Source organism: Penaeus vannamei, chromosome 36 (assembly GCF_042767895.1).
Source record: "Penaeus vannamei isolate JL-2024 chromosome 36, ASM4276789v1, whole genome shotgun sequence".
In the NCBI taxonomy this organism is placed as follows: Eukaryota; Metazoa; Arthropoda; class Malacostraca; order Decapoda; family Penaeidae; genus Penaeus; species Penaeus vannamei.
In genome coordinates, this window is record NC_091584.1 from 19,970,741 (window position 1) to 19,993,240 (window position 22,500).

The 22,500-nt window shown below is 41.9% G+C and overlaps 1 protein-coding gene across 1 annotated transcript in view; it reads right to left on the reverse strand.

The window, feature by feature from the left end:
• LOC113825593 (tubulin alpha-2/alpha-4 chain) overlaps window positions 1-22,500 on the reverse strand; it is a 28,275-nt gene that overhangs the window by 659 nt on the left and 5,116 nt on the right. The window contains exons 2-8 of the mRNA XM_027378426.2: window positions 6,801-7,023; window positions 6,184-6,356; window positions 5,612-5,740; window positions 3,844-4,043; window positions 2,637-2,811; window positions 1,739-1,891; window positions 1-487 (exon numbers count right to left, since the gene is read on the reverse strand). The exon at window positions 1-487 is cut by the window's left edge and continues 659 nt beyond it. Coding sequence (XP_027234227.1) covers window positions 188-487; window positions 1,739-1,891; window positions 2,637-2,811; window positions 3,844-4,043; window positions 5,612-5,740; window positions 6,184-6,356; window positions 6,801-7,023 — 1,353 coding nt within the window. The 3' untranslated portion in view covers window positions 1-187. The remainder of the gene's footprint in view (window positions 488-1,738; window positions 1,892-2,636; window positions 2,812-3,843; window positions 4,044-5,611; window positions 5,741-6,183; window positions 6,357-6,800; window positions 7,024-22,500) is intronic.

The window sequence follows — 22,500 nt, forward strand, 5'->3', positions numbered from 1 at the left end:
TCATATAGTGAAGGATAAAAAAGAAATATAAATAAAACGATAAGACATGGAAAAAAATTAAAATGGGGGGAGGAGGGAAGAACAGTGCAATCCACCGATTTCTTCCTCGAATTCACTTGATTTTTACTTTTATTTCATTATTATTCTCCTTTTTTTACGTTTATTCCCGTCTTCTCACTCCGCCTCTCTACATCTCGTCTCCGCCTTCCTCCTCGCCCTCCAGGAGACTGTCAATGGCCACCTCCTCGTAGTCCTTCTCCAGGGCAGCCAAGTCCTCGCGGGCCTCGGAGAACTCGCCCTCCTCCATGCCCTCGCCCACGTACCAGTGCACGAACGCCCTCTTGGCATACATGAGGTCGAACTTGTGGTCGAGGCGCGCCCAGGCCTCGGCGATGGCGGTGGTGTTCGAAAGCATGCACACGGCGCGAGCGACCTTGGCCAGGTCACCGCCGGGCACGACTGTTGGTGGCTGGTAGTTGATGCCCACCTGGAGCAGGTTAAAGTGGGTCAGTTTTACAGGTTGAAACTGGTTTGCTTAGTTGGTTAGTGGCTAAGATTAGATTAGTATTCTATGGATCAGATAAGGTCCAGATAGATTAGCTTTCTTGTACGAAAGGTTAGAGTTCATTTCAAAAGTAACATTGGATTTTCTAATTATTATCTCCATATTACATTCCCTATCGTAAAGGTCTCCTCAAAAGTACAAACAATATTTCAAGTGTTGATGGTGACGTAAAATTTATAAACAGACATTACAACTCTTATGAATATATTCCAAAGCGGTCACAGTGACGTACAATCTATAAATAGACATTGCTAAACACAAATAAAAATATAAACAAACCATAACTCATATCAACCAGTATCTCAAGGACGCTCTTCAGAACCGAAAGAGAGGAAAAGAGGGAAGGCGCGAGAGGAATAGACACAGACAAATATATATCGAAAAAGACAATGACAAATGGCTAGACTGAAAAGTAAAGACAAACAGATAAAGAAGTGAAACAGACAAAAACACTAATAGACAGCCACTTGATCGACGTCCCACACATCAAAGACGAGAGAGAGAGAGAGAGAGAGAGAGAGAGAGAGAGAGAGAGAGATATAGAGAGATAGATAGATAGAGAGAGAGAGAAAGAAACACGTCTAATAATCAAAGGCAAAAGCAGGAACATCAGAGACAGATTTCATATCACCAAACCAATCCACTAGACTACCTAATCACGAATCTACCAAACTTTCCAGTCACCAAGCCATCAAGTGTCTAATCTACCTAACTACTGAACCAGCAGTCCACTAAACTATCAAATTACTAATCTACCAAAACTACTTAGTCACCAATCAACCAAACTATACAATCACCATTTGTTATTACAAAATTACCAATCCCCCAAACTACTCACTCACTAATTCACAAACGTTCCCCTAATTTCTAATTCTCTCAAACTATCCAATCACCAATCCACCAAACTACCTAATCACCAATCCACCAAACTACCTAATCACCAATCCACCAAACTACCTAATCACCAATCCACCAAACTACCAATCACAAATCCACCAAACTACCCAATCACCAATCCACCAAACTACCAATCACCAATCCACCAAACTACCAATCACAAATCCACCAAACTACCCAATCACAAATCCACCAATGTACCAATCACGAATCCACAAATCCACCAACCTACCCAATCCCCCCAAACCCCCCTTAATCGCCCCTCCCTTCCCTCACCTTGAACCCAGTGGGGCACCAATCCACGAACTGGATGGAACGCTTGGTCTTGATCGTGGCAATAGCAGCGTTGACATCCTTGGGCACGACGTCGCCGCGGTAGAGCAGGCAGCAGGCCATGTACTTGCCGTGGCGGGGGTCGCACTTCACCATCTGGGGGGGAAAGGGGGTGAGTCTGTTTGTTTGTTTGTTTGGGAGGGAGGTTGGTTGGTTGGTTGTTTGTTTGTTTGTTTGGGAGGGAGGTTAGTTTGTTTGTTTGGGAGGGAGTTTTGTTTGTTTGTTTGGGAGGGACTTTAGGGTGGTTGGTTTGTTTGGGAGGGAGGGAGTTTTGTTTGTTTGTTTGGGAGGGTGTTTGGGGTGGTTGGTTTTTGGGAGGGAGGGAGTTTTGTTTGTTTGTTAGTTTGGGAGGGAGGTTCGTTGTTTAAGAGGGAGTTTAGTTTGTTTGTTTGAGAGGGAGGGAGTTTAGTTTGTTTGTTTGGGAGTTGAGTTTAGTTTGGTTGGGAATGAGTTTGTTTAATTGTTTCGGAGTGAGTTTGTTGGTTTGTTGTGGAGTGAGTTTGTTTGCTGGATTGTTTGGGAGAGAGTATATTTGTTTGGGAGTAAGTTATCATTATTTCTCCGCCAGTCTAAGGGGGAAGGAGGGTCCCCCTTCCCCCTTACCCATAATCCCTAACCCTCCTTTCCCCTCCTCCTCCTTTTCCCTCCCACTTCCCCAACCCTCCCACCTCCTCCAACCCCTTCCCCCACCTCCCACCCTCCCACCTCCCCCTCCCCCTTCCCCAACCCTCCCCTCCTCCTCCAACCCTTTCTCCTTCCCCAACCTTCCCCCCCCTCCTCCATCCCCATCCCCCACCCCCACCCCTCTCCCCTCCAACCCCCCTTCCCCCCCAACACCAACCTGATTAGCGGGCTCGAAGCAGGCGTTGGTGATTTCGGCGACGGAGATCTGCTCGTGGTAGGCCTTCTCGGCGGAGATTACGGGGGCGTAGGTGACCAGCGGGAAGTGGATGCGCGGGTAGGGCACCAGGTTGGTCTGGAACTCCGTCAGGTCCACGTTGAGGGCGCCGTCGAATCTGCGGGTGGGGGGAGGGTGGGTGGTGGTTAGAGGGGTGGTGGGGTGGGGGGGGAGTGGGGGATGGTGGTGTTGGTGGTGGTGGTGGGGGTTAGAAGGGGTGGGGGTGGTGGAAGTGGGAGTGGGAGTGGGGGTGGGGGTGAGGGTGGAGGTGGTGGTGATAGTGGTGGTGGTGGAGGTGGGGGTGGTGGTGGTGTCGGTGGGGTTGGGGGTCGTGGGAGTGGTGGAGGTGGTGGGGGTGGTATGAAGGTGGTGTGGTGGTGTTGGAGGTGGAGGTGGAGGTGGAGTTGGCGATGGCGGTGGTGGTGGTGAAGGTGGTGTGGTGTTGTGGTGTTGAGTAGGTTTTGTTATATGATGATATGGCAGTATCTGTATATTTGCTAGTAATACTTTTATGAGTGCTAATAAGTTTCATTTACCCATTCATTCATTTACTTGTCTGTCTGTCTGTTCATTGTTTAATCAGTATATCATTCTGTTATCTAGCTCCTTGTTTATTTTATATATACTATCAATGAAATAACAAATTAATAAAATAACATGTTAATTTAGATATATCTCAAACCTTTCTCCATTAAAAAATACTTCAATACTCTATGCACGAATAAATCTACTTACATATGAATTACAAGCATCCTACTCCCACACATCCACATTCCAACATCATAATTTTATTCTTCCACATCCTCCCTATACAATTACTCACCTCTCCCCCCCCCTTAATAAAGAAAAAAATATATAACTGTCTCTCCCCACCGGGAAAATACCCTCTCAAATATAACAAAGCAAAAAAATAACACTCCATTTAAATAAATCAAAATAGGAAACTCCTTAAAATTCAAAAACAACAAAATAAAATCTACCTATTAATACCTCGGAAATAAAAACTTTACCCTCCATGCCCCCTTCCCACAAAATAATAAATAAATAAAAATCAAACAAAAAATAACAACAAAAATACCCAATCTCCTATTTTTACTCATTCCATTCAATTCTATTATCTTTATCATCATTATCATCATCACCAATTTACCTAAGCGAGGCAGTGATCGAAGACACGATCTGGCCGATGAGGCGGTTGAGGTTGGTGTAGGTTGGCCTCTCGATGTTCATGTTCCTCCTGCAGATGTCGTAGATGGCCTCGTTGTCGACCATGAAGGCGCACTCGGAATGCTCCAGGGTGGTGTGGGTCGTCAGGATGGCGTTGTAGGGCTCCACCACGGCTGTGGCCACCTGCAGGAGGAGGCGGAGGCGGAGGGGTCGGTTAGAGGGGCATTCGCTAAGTAGATGAGGGGTAAATGGGTTTGTATGTGGGCGGTAAGGGCAAGGAAGTATGCACGAATTGATGGGAAAATTTGCGTGGGCACACATACACATATTTACACATATAAATGTACACATATAAATGTACAAATACACATACGTTCATATACACACGGCCGCACACAAAAACGAAAAGAACATAGATAGGTAAATACACGGGTAGATAAGTAGATCAATAAACAGATGGATAAATAAATAGACACACATACACACAGATAGATATTCAGTCAGATACACAGACAGTCAGGAACATAAATAGGTGGACAGATAGCTAAACATACACACGAATAGATTAAAAAAAATATGGATACACAAATATGTGCATTATATATACTTTATACCTAACTCATACATAGTGTCCATAATACATAACATGATAAAGCTCACATGTTGTGCTTTGGTTATGAGAATAAGAAATCTATATGTCGATATATGGATAACAGACTATTATTACTAAATCTTCACGAACTTGAAAATAAAAAATCATTAAAGTTCGTACTGTAGAATTTTAAAATAAATTTACATAAGACTATTGCAGTAATATTGATATATTATATAACGGTTTATATATGATGCTTATTTTTGTATTATATTTCGTGTGGGTAATGCATACACACACACGCATACACACACACATACACACACACACACATACTGAGAGATAGATAGACTGATAAAGGTCAGATATAAGTACAAAAACTATAGAGAGAAATTTAAAAGGAGAACAAACATAGTAACATGGAGACGAAAAAGAAAAAGGAAAAAAAAGAGATAATATAGATAGAAAAAGATAGATAGAAACCAAGAGACACCCGCCCCGTATCTGGGGAGCTTGCTCTTCTTGCCGTAGTCGACCTCCCTCCCTCTCCTCCCTATTTTCAATCCCTCCCTTCCCCTTTTTAATTCCTCCCTTCCTCCCTCTTTTTAATCCCTCCCTCCCTCCCTCTTTTTAATCCCTTCCTCTCTCCCTCTTTTTAATCCCTTCCTCTCTCCCTCTTTTTAATCCCTTCCTCTCTCCCTCTTTTTAATCCCTCCTTCCCTCTCTTTAATCCCTCCGTCTTTCCCTCTTTTTAATCCCTCCCTCCCACCCTTTAACCCTTCCTCTCTCCCACCCCCATGTCTCCTAAACCGTACCTGAGGAGCCGGATAGATGGCGAACTCCAGCTTGCTCTTCTTGCCGTAGTCGACCTCCTTCCCTCCCTCTCTTTTTAATCCTTCCCTCCCTCTTTTAAATCCGTCACTCCCTCTAGCTTTCCCTCCATCCCTCCCTCTAACCCTCCCTCTAACCCTCCCTCTAACCCTCCTTCTAACCCTCCCTCTAACCCTCCCTCTAACCCTCCTTCTAACCCTCCTTCTAACCCTCCCTCTAACCCTCCTTCTAACCCTCCCTCTAACCCTCCTTCTAACCCTCCCTCTAACCCTCCTTCTAACCCTCCCTCTAACCCTCCTTCCCTCCCCCCACGTCTCCCAAACCGTACCTGAGGAGCCGGGTAGATGGCGAACTCCAGCTTGCTCTTCTTGCCGTAGTCGACCGAGAGCCTCTCCATCAGCAGGGAGGTGAAGCCGGAGCCAGTGCCGCCGCCGAAGGAATGGAACACGAGGAAGCCCTGGCGAGAAATGGGGTATTTTTTGGAGGGTGTGGATTTTTTTTTTTGGGGGGGAAGGGGATTATATTGTTCTTTTGATTTTGGAAATTTTAGTCACTGTTTGTTTACTTTGGGAAGCTTTTCGTGACGTTTCTTTTGAGGCTGGGGGAAAATTTTTGAGAATTCGTTCATGGGAAATGTTCGATTTTAAAATATATAAAAATCTGGGAACATCCCAAAAGAAAATTCGTACATCAATCACAATACATTTTTTCTGAGTACTTTATTACGAAAAAAAATCCGCCATTTTGTAATATCTATTTCACTTTATTACGAAAATTTAAAAAAAATCCGCCATTTTGTTATATCTATTTCACTTTATTCCCAAAACTACAAAAAAGAAAAAAAAACATCCACCATTTTGTTTTATTCATTTTAATCTTCATAACACCTTCCCAGCGTACCTGGAGACCTGTGCACTGGTCGGCGAGTCTCCTGGTCTTGTCGAGGACGATGTCGACGATCTCCTTGCCGATGGTGTAGTGTCCTCGGGCGTAGTTGTTGGCCGCGTCCTCCTTGCCCGTGATCAGCTGTTCGGGGTGGAACAGCTGACGGTACGCGCCAGTTCGCACCTCGTCTGAGGGTGGAAGGAGGGGGGGATGGAGGGTGGAAGGATGGGTGGTGAAGGGTGGAAGGAGTGGTGGAGGGTGGAAGGAGGGGTGGAGGGTGGAGGAGGGGTGGGGTGAGGGAGAGAAGGGGTTGGCGTTAGTTTGGGCATGGTATCGAGACTGATGAATGGGTAATTCGGGATAAAATAATTAATCTTAGTACCAGTATCTTCACGAAATATCCATAACAACGGATAGAAAAATGATAAATCAATAAATAACAGGAATATAAACGAAAGTCGAGTCCAAGAACGAAAAGAAATCGTTTTACTAATGCTAATAAAACAATAATGATGCTGCTACTCCCACTGCTACAACTGCTACTAATAATAACAATAATAATCACGATAACGTTAAAAAAAAAACAAATGAAAAAAATACAACAAAAACCAATAACCACAACAAAACCTCACCGATGACGGACGGTTCCAGATCAACAAAGATGGCGCGAGGGACGTGCTTGCCGGACCCCGTCTCGCTGAAGAAGGTGTTGAAGGAGTCGTCCCCCTCGCCCACGGTCTTGTCGGAGGGCATGGTGCCGTCGGGGGCGATGCCGTGCTCCAGGCAGTAGAGCTCCCAGCAGGCATTGCCCATCTGGACGCCCGCCTGCCCGACATGGATGCTGATACACTCGCGCTGAAGGGAGAGAGAGAGAGAGAGGGCTCGGGTTAGAAGATTTTAGGGATTCCTTGATATAATATTGTTGCTATATTAATGCTATATTAGTAGCGTATTAATGCTATATCAATACTATATTAATACCGTATTGATGCTATATCAATACTATATTAATACCGTATTGATGCTATATCAGTACTATATGAATACCGTATTGATGCTATACCAATACTATATTAATACCGTATTGATGCTATACCAATACTATATTAATACCGTATTAATATATCAATGCTATATTAATACCGTATTAATTCTATATCAATGCTATATTAATACCGTATTGATGCTATATCAATGCTATATTAATACCGTATTAATTCTATATCAATGCTATATTAATACCGTATTGATGCTATATCAATACTATATTAATACCGTATTAATGCTATACCAATACTATATTAATACCGTATTAATGTTATATCAATACCATATTAATACCGTATTAATGTTATATTGATACTACACTAATACTATAATAAAACAATATTAATAAAGTATTAATAATATATTAATATTGAAATAATACTATAACACTATACTATAACAATAATACTATAGTAATGTAGCAATAATATCGCATTAATACTATAGTAAGACTGTAATGATATTTGTCTTAATATTTTAGAAATATTATACTAACATTGTAGTAATGCTATCTTAATACAATGTTAATACTATATTGATATTAATGTTTAGAATGATAGATTATATGGATGATTTGGTTGATAAAGATGATGAAGATTATAGTGGTAGTAAATAGTTAGATAAATTGGGGATGGTGATGGTTTGACAAGGATGATGGTGATCTTGATGGTTCGTATTAAGATGAGGATGAGGATGGTGATGATGTAGTGATGTGATGATGGTGATGTGGCGATAACGGTAACTGTAATTATGATAATAAATTGATTACACCGATGAAGATCAAAATGTCAAATCAGTGTATATAAATTATGGGCTTGCATACATTACACATTCCAACGCTCGGGATTATTATGTAAACATATGCGATAATATGCGCGTATACTCTGACTTAAAAATTTATGTTGTGTATACGTGAATAGTAATATATCTCAAATAAAAGTATTACAGATAAAAGATAAAATTGAAGTTAATGTGTAGTACATGGAAGCTAAATAATGTACTGTAGACAATAAAAAGTATGATTATAATTTTTTTGTTGTCAATACAGATGTATAATGTATATGGCGTGATACTGTGTAAATAATACTAAACAAAAGCATAAAAAATACATATAGGATCTGTTTATACTTTTTATACGATTCTTCAGCATATGTACGTATTGCAAGTAAAAGCATACGAGTATATTATAAGCTCAAATAAATATATATAAAAAACACAGACACAGACATACACACACACAGACACACACACACACACACACACACTCAAACACACACAAACACACACACACACACACACACACACACACACACACACACACACACACACACACATACATACATACACACACACATCACACACACACACACACACACACACACACGCAAACACACACACATGCATACGCTCACCCACACATACATGCCAGTGTGCGTGCGATATTCTGTCAAAACTTATCTGATACCACTTTCTGTACTGCAAACTAAAAATAAAAGTGATATAACTTTTGCACGATTTTTCTTCCTCTGCAGTGCAGCGACACAGAAAGACTGGTATATATGAAATGAAAATCAAAATATTCACCGGCAATCAAGATGAAATGTTGAGTAAATTGCTACCATATATATCGGAACATTTTTTAATTCTGAATAAATCAGTGGATTAAAAGGGACATGCTGTCATTCGGTTTAGAAAATAAATTAATAAAGTAATGATGATAATGAAATGGTTTTGGAATTTGTGACAGTAAATGAAACATGATTGCATTAAAAAAAAGCAATACTAAAACTGAAAAGATGCACAACTTTTTCATATAGATATATAATATTAAACACGGGAAAGAAATATATCGAAAAGCTTTGATCCTCCTCCGAACATGCAAAGTCTGTAAAAAAATATTCCCCCATCGTTACGTGGTTATCACGTACTCGTATGCAAATAAAAAAAATCGTGAACGAAACATTTTATCCCTTTAATCAATCCAACATTATCTTGAGCGCCGTGTTTGTATCAAAATGAATATCAAGTTCCGTTGCGTGACTCGAATGGAGACTCGCGTGTGAGGTTCCAACAATGTCAACCGCGCCTTCCACCTGCCGATACTCGCTCGTACAAAAAGAGAGAAAAAGAGAGAAAAGGAGTCGTTGAGTCGTCTGGTCGTTGGTACACACTCGTTGCTAGGTAGTGTGACTCATGCACTCATCTAGTCATCATCGACCGAAGTCTAAAACGGGCTGGAGTTGGGGGCTTTGTCGAGTGGAGTAATTGAAGCGTGGGGGCGAATGGAGGAGTGGTTCGGGTGAATTTTCGAATGATGATAAAAAAAATTATTGTATTTTTTGACAGGTTCGTTGCAATGTTTGTTTGTAGACGAAGTGAAAATCCCTCTAAAAAAATCCACATAGATAATAAATTCATAAACACATTAGATAAAAAAAGACAAAATGAAAACGTGTAGAAAAATGAGAACTGCTAGGCATAAAAAGACCGTAAAATAAGACAAAGAAATGAGACGACATAGCGAAACGGGAGAAGTACACAGAATGAAAGATGATTCATCCATGACCCAAGTTCTCTCCCCCTCCCTTTCCCTCCCCTCCTCCCCCCCACTTTCCCTCTCCCTCCTCCCACCCCCCTCACCCTACCTCCCCCTACCCCCTACCCTCAGACCCAACCTAACGGCCTCATATATGTGCGTGTGTGCGTGTGTATGACCGTGTGTACGCACTTACGGCACAATAGACCACCCTGCCAGGCAAGTGTGGCCTTTCAACACCCATTTCCCTTATGATAGAGTTATGAACAGATATGATGTCAGCCATTGAAAGTTCAGTGACCTTGCATTGCGTTCTTTGTTAAGGCGAGGGCGTGCGTTTGAGTGAGTGCGTGCGTGCGTGCGTGCGTGCGTGTGTGTGAGTGTGTGTGTGTGTGTGTGTGTGTGTGTGTGTGTGTGTGTGTGTGTGTGTGTGTGCGTGTACGTGTGCGCGTGCGTGTGTTTGTGTTTCCGTGTGGGTTTACATACGTGTGTTTACGTTTACCTTCATATATATATATATATATATATATATATATATATATATATATATATATATATATATATATATTTACGCGCGCGGTTTGGTACTTATATATATATATACATGCCTACGTATATTTATACCCATACACACATACACACATACATACGCACATACACAGCAAGCCCACTCGACTATTAATCGAAAGTGCGCACATGCACGAACACGCTTGCTGTATCGAACTTGTTTATGAAAAAAAAGGTACGCGAGGTTGTCGATCCCGCGCAAATGAAGCTTTGAATGATTTAAGAGGGATGTGAAGGTAGGTATGACACGTAGGGATATGGTGAGGAAAGAGGGGAGAAGGATAAACGAATAAAGAGAGAGGCAGAAAGGGGAGGGCGGGAGGGAGGGAAGGAGGGCGAAAGGGAGGGAGTGAGGGAAGAGTGAGGAAGGAGGGAAGGGAAGGAGGGAGGATGGAAAGGAAGAATGGCGGAGGGGAGGGAGAGAGGGAGGATGGGAAAGGGGAAAGAGAGAGAGAGAGAGAGAGAGAGAGAGAGAGAGACAGACAGAGAGAGAGCGAGAGAGAGACTGACAGACAGACAGAGACAGAGAGACAGGGTGAGACAGAGACAGAGAGAGAGGGAGAAGTAAATAAAGCCCGGGACAGAACAGAGTATAGGGAGTGAGTGTATGTGCAGTCGGGGGGGTGGAGGGAGGGGGAGGGAGACAATTAGGCGTGGGCGTTTACGAAGCAACAAAATGATGACGCACGCAGGCAAGAGGGTGGGGGTGGGCGTGGGAGTGGGGAGGGAGCGGAGAGTTCAAGGGTGAGAAGGGGGGGTGGGGCAGAGAGATTAGGTAGGTAGGTAGACAGGTAGATATATCGATAGATAGTAGATAGAGAAACATAGATATAAATATATATATATATATAATATATATATATATCATCATCATCATCATCATCAGCCTGAGTCAATCCACTGCAGGACGTAGGCCTCTCCCATTCTTTTCCAGGTTTCCCTGTCTTGCGATGTTTGTTTCCAGTCTTGGCCCCCAAATTTCGCTATTTCGTCGCGCCATCGTGTCATTGGTCTGGCTCTTGGCCTCCTTAAGTTATTTATAGTCCAGTCTGTTACTTTCTTTGTCCATCTGTCGTCTTGTCTCCGACATACATGCCCTGCCCATTGCCATTTCTTCTTTTTAATGCTCTTGAGTATATCTTCCACCTTCGTCTGTTCTCTGATCCACGTCGCCCTCTTCCGATCTCTCAGGCTAATTCCCATCATCGATCTTTCCATCCCTCTCTGGGCGCTTATTAGTTTCCTCTCCAGTAACCTGGTTGTAGCCCATGTTTCTGACCCATAGGTCATAACTGGGAGGACGCATTTGTTAAAGACTTTTCTTTTTAAGCACAATGGCAAGGAACCTCTTAGTGTGCTACTGTGCCTGCCGAAGGCACTCCAACCTAGACTGATTCGTCGCTTTATTTCCTGTTCACTTGATGTGCCTGTCTGCACGAGTTGTCCTAGGTATATATACCTGTCTACTACCTCTAGTGCTTCGCCTTGTACATGTATTTGTTTGAGTGGCACTCTGCTGTTGAACATAACCTTAGTCTTTTATATATATATATATATATATATATATATATATATATATATATATATATATATATATATATAGAGAGAGAGAGAGAGAGAGAGAGAGAGAGAGAGAGAGAGAGAGAGAGAGAGAGAGAGAGAGAGAGAGAGAGAGAGAGAGAGAGAGAGAGAGAGAGAGAGAGAGAGAGAGAGAGAGAGAGAGAGAGAGAAGATAAAGAGAAAGACAGACAGAGAAACAGACAAATAGACAGACAATAAAAAAAATGTTCAAGGAAAAAATAAAAGAAGAAAAAGAAATACAAAGCGAACGAAAGGAGAAGAGAGATAACAAGAGAGCCAAAAGTTTGAGAGGATGAATAGTATTATCCGATTAGGGGATTGAATGAGGTGATAGTGGATCCCCATCAAACAGTGGTCGAGTGGAAGGGGTGGGGTGGAGGGGGGTGGAGGAAGAGGAAAGGGAGGGGTGGAGTGGTGGGTGTAGGGTGGAGAGATGGGGGTGGGGTGGAGGGGGTGAGAAGGGGAAGGGATAGAGTAGAGTTGGTGGGGTTGAGGGAGAAGGAAGGAGATGGGTGGCATGGTAGTGGTGGGGTGGAGGGGGTGGGAAGGGGAGTGGGTGGGGTTGAGGGGGAGGGAAGGGGATGAGAAATTGAGGAGGAGGGATCAGGCAGGGAGTGGGATGGAGTGGAGGGGGAGATAGAGTGGAGGGAGTGGAAGGGATTTGACAGATAGGGGTGGAGTGGAGGGGGGAATGGGAGGGAACAGAAAGAAGGAGGAAGTAGAAGTAAAGAAGAGGGGGATAAAGCGAAGGGAGTAGTAGGAGGAGAGAGTAAAATGGAGGGGATAACAGGAGGGGAGTGGAGTGTTGATAGAATCTCCCTGTTGTCAAGTTTATGTCATGTGCGTCAAGTGAGTTTGTGTTTGGCATTTTCATTCACTTTCGTTGTCTATCGTTTTATCTTCATGGGAGTGTTTACGTTTTGTTTATTCAATCTGTTTTAATATCATATTGTTTGTTTATTTGTTTATATTGGAGTAGGGTGATTTATTGTACGTCTTTCTGTTTGTTTCTTTCTTTTGTTTTCTTCTAGTTTCTTTGTTATTATCTTTTGTTCTTCCTTTTCTCTTTCTCTTATGGTTATTCTTTTCTCCTTTCCATTCTGGTTCTCTTCTCTCTCTTTCCATCTCTCTTTCTTCTTGTCTTTCTCTTCCTTTTCTCCCTCTTTTATCAACATTCTCTTTCTTCCTCATTTTCTCTTCTGGCTCTCTTCCTATTTCTCTTCTGGCTCTCTTCCTATTCCTTCTCCCTCTCTTATCATCTCTCTCTCTTTTCCATTTCTTTCTACTCTTCCTTTTATCACTTTTCTCCTATTTCATACACACAAATTTGATATACATTTTTGGAAAGATAGATCAAAGGAATAGAAAAAGAGAGAAGAGATAGAAAGAGAAGACGAGGCAGAAATAATGGATGAAGGAATGGAGAAGGAGAAGGAAAGAGAACACGGGGCAGGAATAATGGATAAAAAGGAGGGGAGAGAAGGGCGGGGATAATTCCACAGGGATATCTGATGCCTTTAATCTTTGCTATCCCTCCTCCTCCTCCTCCTGTACACTCGCCCCCCGTCTCCTGACTCTTTCTCCTTCTCTTTCTTCTTCTTCTTCTTCTTCTCCTCCTCCTCCTTCTTCTTCTTCTTCTTCTTCTTCTTCTTCTTCTTCTTCTTCTTCTTCTTCTTCTTCTTCTTCTCCTTCTCCTCCTCCCCCTTCTCCATTTCCTCCTCCCCTTTCTCCATCTCCTCCTCCCCCTTCTCCATCTCCTCCTCCCCCTTATCCTCCCCCCTTCTCCATCATCTCCTACCCCTTCACCTTTCTCCATCTCCTCCTCCTCCTCCTTTTCTGCCCTCCCGCAATTCTCTTCCTACTACATATCCGCTTCTGTCTCCGTCCCCTTCTCCCCCTCTCTCCCTTCTCCTCCTCCTCTTCTCCCCCTCCTTTCTCTTTCTCCTCCTTTAACCTTTAGCCCTACCTTCTTTTCTTCTTCTTCTCCCACCTCCTCCTCCTCCTCATCATCATCATTATCATCATCACCATCATCATCATCATTATCATCACCATCATCATCATCATCAATATCATCATCATCATCACCACCATCATCATTATCATCTACCCCTGACCCCTTTCCTCCTTCTCTCCTTCTTCCCCTACCTCCCTTCGTCTTCCTTCTTTTATTTTATTTAAATTCCCCCTCTTCTACCCCTACTTCATCTTACTAATTATCCTCTCCTTCTATTCTCTATGTCGTTCTTATTTCTAATCTGTCATTTCCTGCTGCTCCTCTTTATTTTTTTTTTTACTTCTCCATTTCCACTTTTAATTCTCTTCCACCCTCCTTCGCAATCCCCTCCCTCCTTTTCTCCTTCCTCTTATGCCCATCTTCTCCTTTTCCTCTTCCACTCCTAACATTCCATCTCTCCCTTCTTCTCTTTCTCTTACTCTTCTCCCCTCCACCCTTCCTGTTTCTCTACTTTCCCCATTCCCTACGACTTACTTCCCCTTTCTCTCCCACTTCCCTTCCCACCCCTTCCCTATCTCCCTTTTCTCCCATTTCCAGCCCTCCCCTACTTCTTTTCTCCTCCTCTTCCACCTCTCCTCTTTTCCCCTCTCCCTCCTCTCCCATCCTTCCTCCCCTATCTCTCGTCTCCTCCTCTTCCCTCCGTCATTTCCCCCCGTTCTCTCTCCCTCCTCCCTTCTCCTCGTCCTCGCGCCTCTTCGCCCAGACGGGAAAGAGGGAAAACGTGCCTCTTTTCCCCTCTTTGGCTTCGAGGGGAAGGTTTAAACCCGTGCAAAAAAAAGAGGGGAAGGCTCTCAAAACTTGATGATATTGACCGTAGCGAAAACGAGACGGGAGTTGAATACGATATGAAACGAATTTCTTTTCTCTCTCTCTCTCTCTTTCTCCTTCTTTCTTTCTTTCTTTTTATGTGAAGAATGGACGAGTATCTCTTTTTTTATCTGGTTCTATGTTCTCTTTCTTCCTTCGCTTCCTCCTCCTTCTTATTCTTCCCTTTTTTTTGCACTCTTCTGGTTTTTGATGTTCGTTTTAAGTGGAGAGTTTGGAGAGGGGGAATTTGGTGTGTGAGAGAGGCAGACGGAAGGGGAGAGAGATGGAGTATGCGAGGGAGGGACGGAAGGAGGGAGGGACGGTGAAATACACACATACGCACATACACACACACACACACACACAAATATATATATAAAAATAAAAAAAAATAAAAACGTGTGTGTGTGTGTGCGCGCGCGCGTACATAAACAACAACAGAAACAAACAAATCCAACAACAACAACAATAAAAATACGTCCGTGTCCCTTCCGATGTGAGCACAACGGACGCCGTTCAATTATTCGCGTGCCGGCGACTGGCGGAACTCGGGGGGGGGGGGGGGGGGCATAATCACCCACGCCCACGGGGAAGTATGGCGGCATGTGGGGATTTAAGGGGTGGGGGGAGGGGGAGGGGGTTGAAGGCGGAGGAGAGGGAGGGGTGGATAGGAGAAGGGTGGGGGGTAGAAGGTGGAGAGTAGAAAGGGGGAGGAAGGGTGAAAAGGGGGTGGGGGTGGTGGAGGAGGAGTGGAGAGGGGGAAGGAGATGGGAGGAGGGAAAAGGTAAATGGGGGAAGGGGAGGGTGAGTTGAAAGGGGGTGGAGGAGGGGTAGAGAGGAGAAGGGGGTAGAAGGGGGAGGGGAAAGGAAAGGTAAATGGGGGGTAAAGGTAAATGGGGGAAGGGGAGTGGAGAGGTGGTAGAGGCGGTAGAAGGGGTAGAAGGGGTAGGGGAAAAAGAAAGGTAAATGAGGGAGGGGGAGTGAAGAGGTGGTAGAGGGGGTAAGGGGTAGGGATAAGGTAAGGGGAAGAAGGTGATGAGGGATAGGGTGAGGTGAGGGATTGGGGAGGTTAGAATGAAATAGTGAAGGATAGGGGGTAGATAGGAGAGAGGCGGGATAGGGGAGAGTAAGGGAGAAACATGGAGAGAGAGGCAGAAAGAGTGTGGGGTGGGGGGAGGGGAAGGGAAAGACAGAATGAGGAGGGGAAAGGTGAAAGGAAGAGGGAGGGGTATGAGGAAGAAGGGAAAGTGTGAGGTAGGAAGTAGATTGGATAGGGGAAACACAGAATGGGATAGGGAAAGGAGAGATGTGTGTGTGTGTGTGTGTGAGTGAGGAAGTGAGTGAGTAAGGTCATAAAAAATAAGTTCAAGGCGATGAATTTCCATATATTGAAAGACAATAGCAGAATAAGAGAGGGGGGATAAATAAAAGAATAATACAGGTAAATAAATAATGAGCGAAAGAGGGTGGGGGCAAGTGACACATTGCGACTGATCGAAATGCGATAGACATAACAATTCTGATTTCGCTCTCTCTTCTCTCTCTCTCTCTCTCCCTCCCTCCCTCCCTCCCTCATTCTGCTATTGTCTTTCAATATATGGAAATCTGAACTTATTTTTATGACATCATTATTACTCTCTCTCTCTCTCTCTTTCGTCTTGTCCTACTCTCAACAGTCTTCACCTCTCCTTTAATCAGGATTTCAAATGGGAACGTCATTAACCTCCCATTTCCTCGATTCCAATTGGTTGGCAACAAACCCTATCCTCGCAACCAATCAGAGCAAAGTATTTTGAATCTCCCGCGTTCTCACTGGTTAGATTCCTGTACTCAAACAGCTGTCTTTCTATTCCTGACATTTTCCCGGTTGTTACTGAGTTCTAAGTCTTATTTAATTCATCGTGACATTCTCCTAAAGCTGAGGATGACATTTCAAGGTAGTTTCACGAAAGACCAGGTAAGCCATAGCGTCACTGACTCTGAAATGTGGGAAAGATTGGAAAAAAAAGTTCCTATTGATGTGTACTTCTGTGAGATAGTAATTTTCTATTTTTCCTTTGTTGTTGTCGTTATCAATATTTTCATTATTACTGTTATTTTATAGTTATTAATGTTATAACCATGTATGATATTTACATATGTAATAATTCATATGACTACCATCATCATCTTTAATTAATGATTCCATATTTGCAAACGCAGGTGTTCATATCATCTCTAAAAAAATAAAAATCCTTCATAAAGATAAATCCATGCGCTACATATATTGAAAAATCCTGTAACCAGAATGTGAAACCAAAATACCGTCCAATATTCACTAACGAGGCTGTTAGAATTTCGAGAGAATAAAAAAAAAATCCTATAATGAACCTCTCGATCGATAACGAGCTAATATTGTTTCTCTGAAACTAGATTAACTTGCTTTACTAGAATTATCTGAAAAAAAGATATTCCGAAATCCTTTTAAAATGTTGAATGGCGACGAAAACAAAAGAAAGACGAAATGCGCAAGTATTTTTTTTTTTGGGGGGGGGACGAGGGGATCTCTCTGCTTATGCTAATTTTCTTTTTTACTTGGAGATCACCGTCCTATTTTGATAATTACTTATTTAATTATTTTATTTATGTCTTTCTTCTTCTATCTGTGTATTTGTCTGTCTGTCTGACTGAAGTGAATGACTGTCTGACTGAATAATTGACTGAATGACTGACTCTGACTCTCTGTTTCTCCCTCTCCCACTCTCTCTCTGTCTCTGTCTGTCTGTCTGTCTCTGTCTGTCTGTCTGTCTGTCTGTCTCTCTCTCTCTCTCCCTCCCCCTCCCCCTCTCCCTCTCCCTCTCTACCTCTCTCTCTCTCTCCTTCTCTCCCTCTCTTCCTCCTTCCACAAAAAATAATTCCCTTCCGTCAGTTACTATCACTTCATCCTCCACCATCCCCGCTCGTGCAAATCGGTTACGAAAATGACATCAACAAGTGAGATCAAACAAATAAATTCGCCAGATGGGTTATTTTTTCCTTTCCACGCCTAATTAAACCGTCAATGGAGATATGATAATGATAAAACGCAAGGGTCATTTATCGCAATCAATTTTGCAGTGCGTTATTTCCACCGGAGATTGAAGACCGATGTCCGAACTGCGGTCATTGACATCGATCGATTACTCGTCCACCGGCGAATATTGATGCTGCCTTAATTCATCATCAGAGCAATGTATTTTGTTTCTGCCATACCTCTTTTGGAAGCGCACGCACGCACGCACACATCCACACACACATATATATATACTGTGCATACTCATATATATAGATATATACATACACACATACATATATATACATACATATACATATATATATATATATATATATATATATATATATATATATATATACATATATATATATATGTATATATATGTATATCTATCTATCTGTCTGTCTGTCTATCTATCTATCTATATCTATCTATCTATCTATACACGCGTGTGTGTGTGCGTGTGTGTGTGTGTGTGTGTGTGTGCGCGCGCGCGCAAACACACACACATACTAATGAACAAACAGACACCCCTCACTCAAACAAACACCTCACTTCTCACACAAACAAACCCAAACATATACAAACACATAACACATCAGACGATCACATCCGTCCCGGCATCAACAACATTCCCGGACCTGCCATAAGCGACAGTCATTCACGTCAACAGCGGACATGTGAAGACGTCAGCCGCAGATTCGGACAAGTTGTTGCGTTTCAACCTGCCATTTCAAATGAGGGGAAAAAGAAGAAGAAAAAAAAAAACTTTTAAAAGTGGAGAGAAATACGCGGCTTCGTTTGTTATTTAGCGTATCCAAGGGCTTGAATTTTTTTATGAAGAATGATATATATAAATATCATTTATTATTATTATTTTTTTTTTTTGGGGGGGGGGTATTGGTTGAAAGTATATAGAGATAATATATTTTTTGGGATATGCTAGTCACGTATTTGAGAAGGATAGGGAGGAGGGTAACAATATTTCCAGCAAGAGAGAAAAGGCATGATAACAAATAATTCACAATGAAAAATAAAATGAAAGTGATACCAAAATACGACGCTTATCCCATTCAACACGCTAAAACTTCTTCAAATCCCCAAATGATAACTTCTTTTCTCCTAAGAATAAATAAAAAAAATAAATTCTATTCAATATCTATGCTAATAAACAAACATTTAGAGAAACAAAGACGTAAGTGAAAAAAAAAATGTCGGAAACAAATGAACAACGAAATGCGCAACTGTAACATGGAGGAAAAATTATACGTTTCGAAAAGATATCGAAAAAGTTGTCTATGTTTCCAGCAACGATATCAATGCCAATCAGAATAATACTGCAAATTGCTATTCATAAGGGAAAAAAATCTATAATGTTTTTCATATCATAACGATAGCAGTCGAGCGTTGCTAATTATAATATTATTGCACTGAAACTTTCCCATAAATTAGACGCACGGATAAATCAAACGTGACTTCCGCGTTAAAACAAATCATATGTTATAATGTATATGAAAGAGAAACAGAACTGTAGATAAATCATATAAACACACGCATACATACACATACACATACACATACACACACACACACACACACACACACACACACACACACACACACACACACACACACACACACACAAACACACACACCCACGCGCCCGCGCGCACGCACAGTTGCCCACACACACACAAACACACACACACACACCCTCACACACACACACACACACACACACACACACACACACACACACACACACACACACACACATATATATATATATATATATATATATATATATATATACGTGTATCCAAGCATATTTACACGTACAGAACACAAAAACAAACAAATAAACAAAACACAAAAACAAACAAACAAATAACCAAAACACACATAAGCAAACTCAAATCTTCAACACCGAAGTCAACATCCATCCTTACACACACACGTACACAAACGCACACGGCATTCACACTTACACGCACGCACACCGGACGTACTGCAGTACACGACGTACATCTACCACCGCTACCACAGCCGTCGCAACCACGCCCCTCGTATCCACCTTAGCCCCCCTCCCAACCCCCCCCCCCCCCCCTCCTGCAGCAGGTGCCTGTGTGCCGCCTCTCGTATTGATCGCCTCAGGCACTGGGCTCTCTCGCCTTCTCTCTCTCTATCATTCTTATTCTCTCTTATTCTTACTATTCTTTCTCTTATTCTCATTCTTATTCTCTCTCTCTCTTTCTCATTCTTGTTTCTCTCATTTTCATTTTTCTCTCTCTCGTTCTGATTCTAATTCTCTGTCATTATTATTCTCTCTGTCTGTCTCTCTCTCCCTCCCTCTCTCTTTCTCTCTTCTTGTTCTTTTTCCTTTTACTCTTCTTCTGCTTCCTTCATTCTACTTCTATTATTTTCTTGTTTCAATACTCATTTTCTTTTCTTCTATCCTTTTCTCTGTTTTCTCGCTTTCTCTTTTCTTTCTATTTACTCCTCTTCCTTTGTTCTTCCGGGTTTCTTCCTTCCTTTTCGTTCTCCCCTCTTCTTTTCATCTTTCTCGCCTCATTAATCCGTTTCTTCAACTTCTTTATTCATTCTCTCTCTCTCTCTCTCTCTTTCTCTCTCTCTCTCTCTCTCTCTCTCTCTCTCTCGCTCTCCACTCTCTCTCTCTCTCTCTCTCTCGCTCTCCACTCTCTCTCTCTCTCTCGCTCTCCACTCTCTCTCTCTCTCTCGCTCTCCACTCTTCCTCTCTTCCTCTCTTCTTCTCTTCTTCTCTTCCTCTCTTCCTCTCTCCCTCTCTCCGTGTGTGTGTGTGTGTGTGTGTGTGTGTGTGTGTGTGTGTGTGTGTGTATGAACACATAATATATACATACATACATGCATACATACCCACTTTCAGCATACCCGTGCAATCGCGGGCATATCGCATACCCTCCACTTCGTCATGCACTCATTCAGAAATTGCAAAAGCACTGTCGTAACAAATTCTAAATTCCTGTCCTGTCTTGTTATAATAAATGACATTTTGAGGTTAACCTTGCACTAAAAATACGTGTTTCTTCTCCCGTGAGACATGAATTGGTTATTTTTTTTCTAGTTATTGTTATCATCATCATAACTATCATCGTTATTATTATCATTATCATTATTACTATCATTATCGTCATTTGCAGTATCTTGATAATTATCATTACTGTCATTATCATCATTAAGTGATATTATAATTAGTACTATCATTATCAATATCACCATCAATATAAGTATTATTACCAATATAATCATCATTATTGATATTGTTCCTATTACTATTGTTGTTGTCAATAATAACAATAATAATAATAATAATAATAAATAATAATAATAATAATAACAATAATAAATAATATTAATAATAAATAATAATAATAACAATAATAATAATATCAATAATACTAACAATAATGGTAATGATGATGATAATAATAGTAATAATAATAATGATAACAATACTAATACTACTAATAACAAAATAGCTACAATAATAAAGTTAATTACAGGCAAATCACAGGTTAGAGATGAATCAATTATTCACATCTAATGGCGACATAGAGCTCCGGAACATGCTTTATGAAATATGCATAAATATCCGTATAAAAATAGGTATGCGTGTGTTCGTGTGTGTATTCGTTTGCACGTGTGTGTGTTCGTGTGTGTGTGTGTTAGTTTGTATGTGTTTGTTAGTTTGTACGTGTGTGTTATTGTTAATGATAAGTGTGTGTGTGTGTGTGTGTGTGTGTGTGTGTGTGTGTGTGTGTGTGTGTGTGTGTGTGTGTGTGTGTGTGTGTTAGTGTGCGTATGTGCATGCGTGTGTGTGTTAATGTGTGTGTGTGTGTGTGTGTGTGTGTGTGTGTGTGTGTGTGTGTGTGTGTGTGTGTGTGAGTGTGTGTGTATGTGTATGTGTGCGCGTGTGAGTCAGTGTAAGTGTACATAAAAATACATATATTGTTAATATTTAAGTTTTTACTAACCGTTTCATTAAGTAATTTCCAGTATCAAGTTAATGGAATCTGCTCATGAATATATTTTAGATTAATTATACCCGTGTTGCTAATCAGCCATGATTAGTGAAGTTTTCCCTGAGATTATAGAAAATGTTCACCAGAGTCCTTATAATGAAAAATAATGAGAGAGAGAGAGAGAGAGAGAGAGAGAGAGAGAGAGAGAGAGAGAGAGAGAGAGGCAGAGGCAGAGGCAGAGAGAGAGAGTATGTGTGTGTGTGTTTGTATGTATGTGTGTGTCAATACATGTGTCTCCGTGCGAGCGTATGTGTATGCGAAGGTATGCTTGTATTCATGAGCGCATACCAGTGCATGTGTACGCGCCATAAACCCACGCCCATATATGCTTAAAGCCCCCTCCTCCCCCCTCCCCCACCCCCCTCCACTGCCTCGTTTAACACAGCCGACTAAATTACTCTGTCATCAATATATTTACGGAGATGTCATTACACCCTTTCCTGGCATGTGAAGTGACGTACACACGCACACGGTGACTTCCTCCAGCGTAAACACTGTATGTGTGATTTCTGTGGTTTGTCTGTTTTATTTGTGTGTTTGTGTCTTCCTCTCCTCTGTTTTCTCTTTTTTCTTTATATTCTCTCTTTATCTTGCCTCCCTCCCTTGAGTATCTGTCTCTCTTCTTTCTTTCCTCTCTCTCTCTCTTTCCTACCTCTCTTTCTCTCTCTCTCTCTCTCTCTGC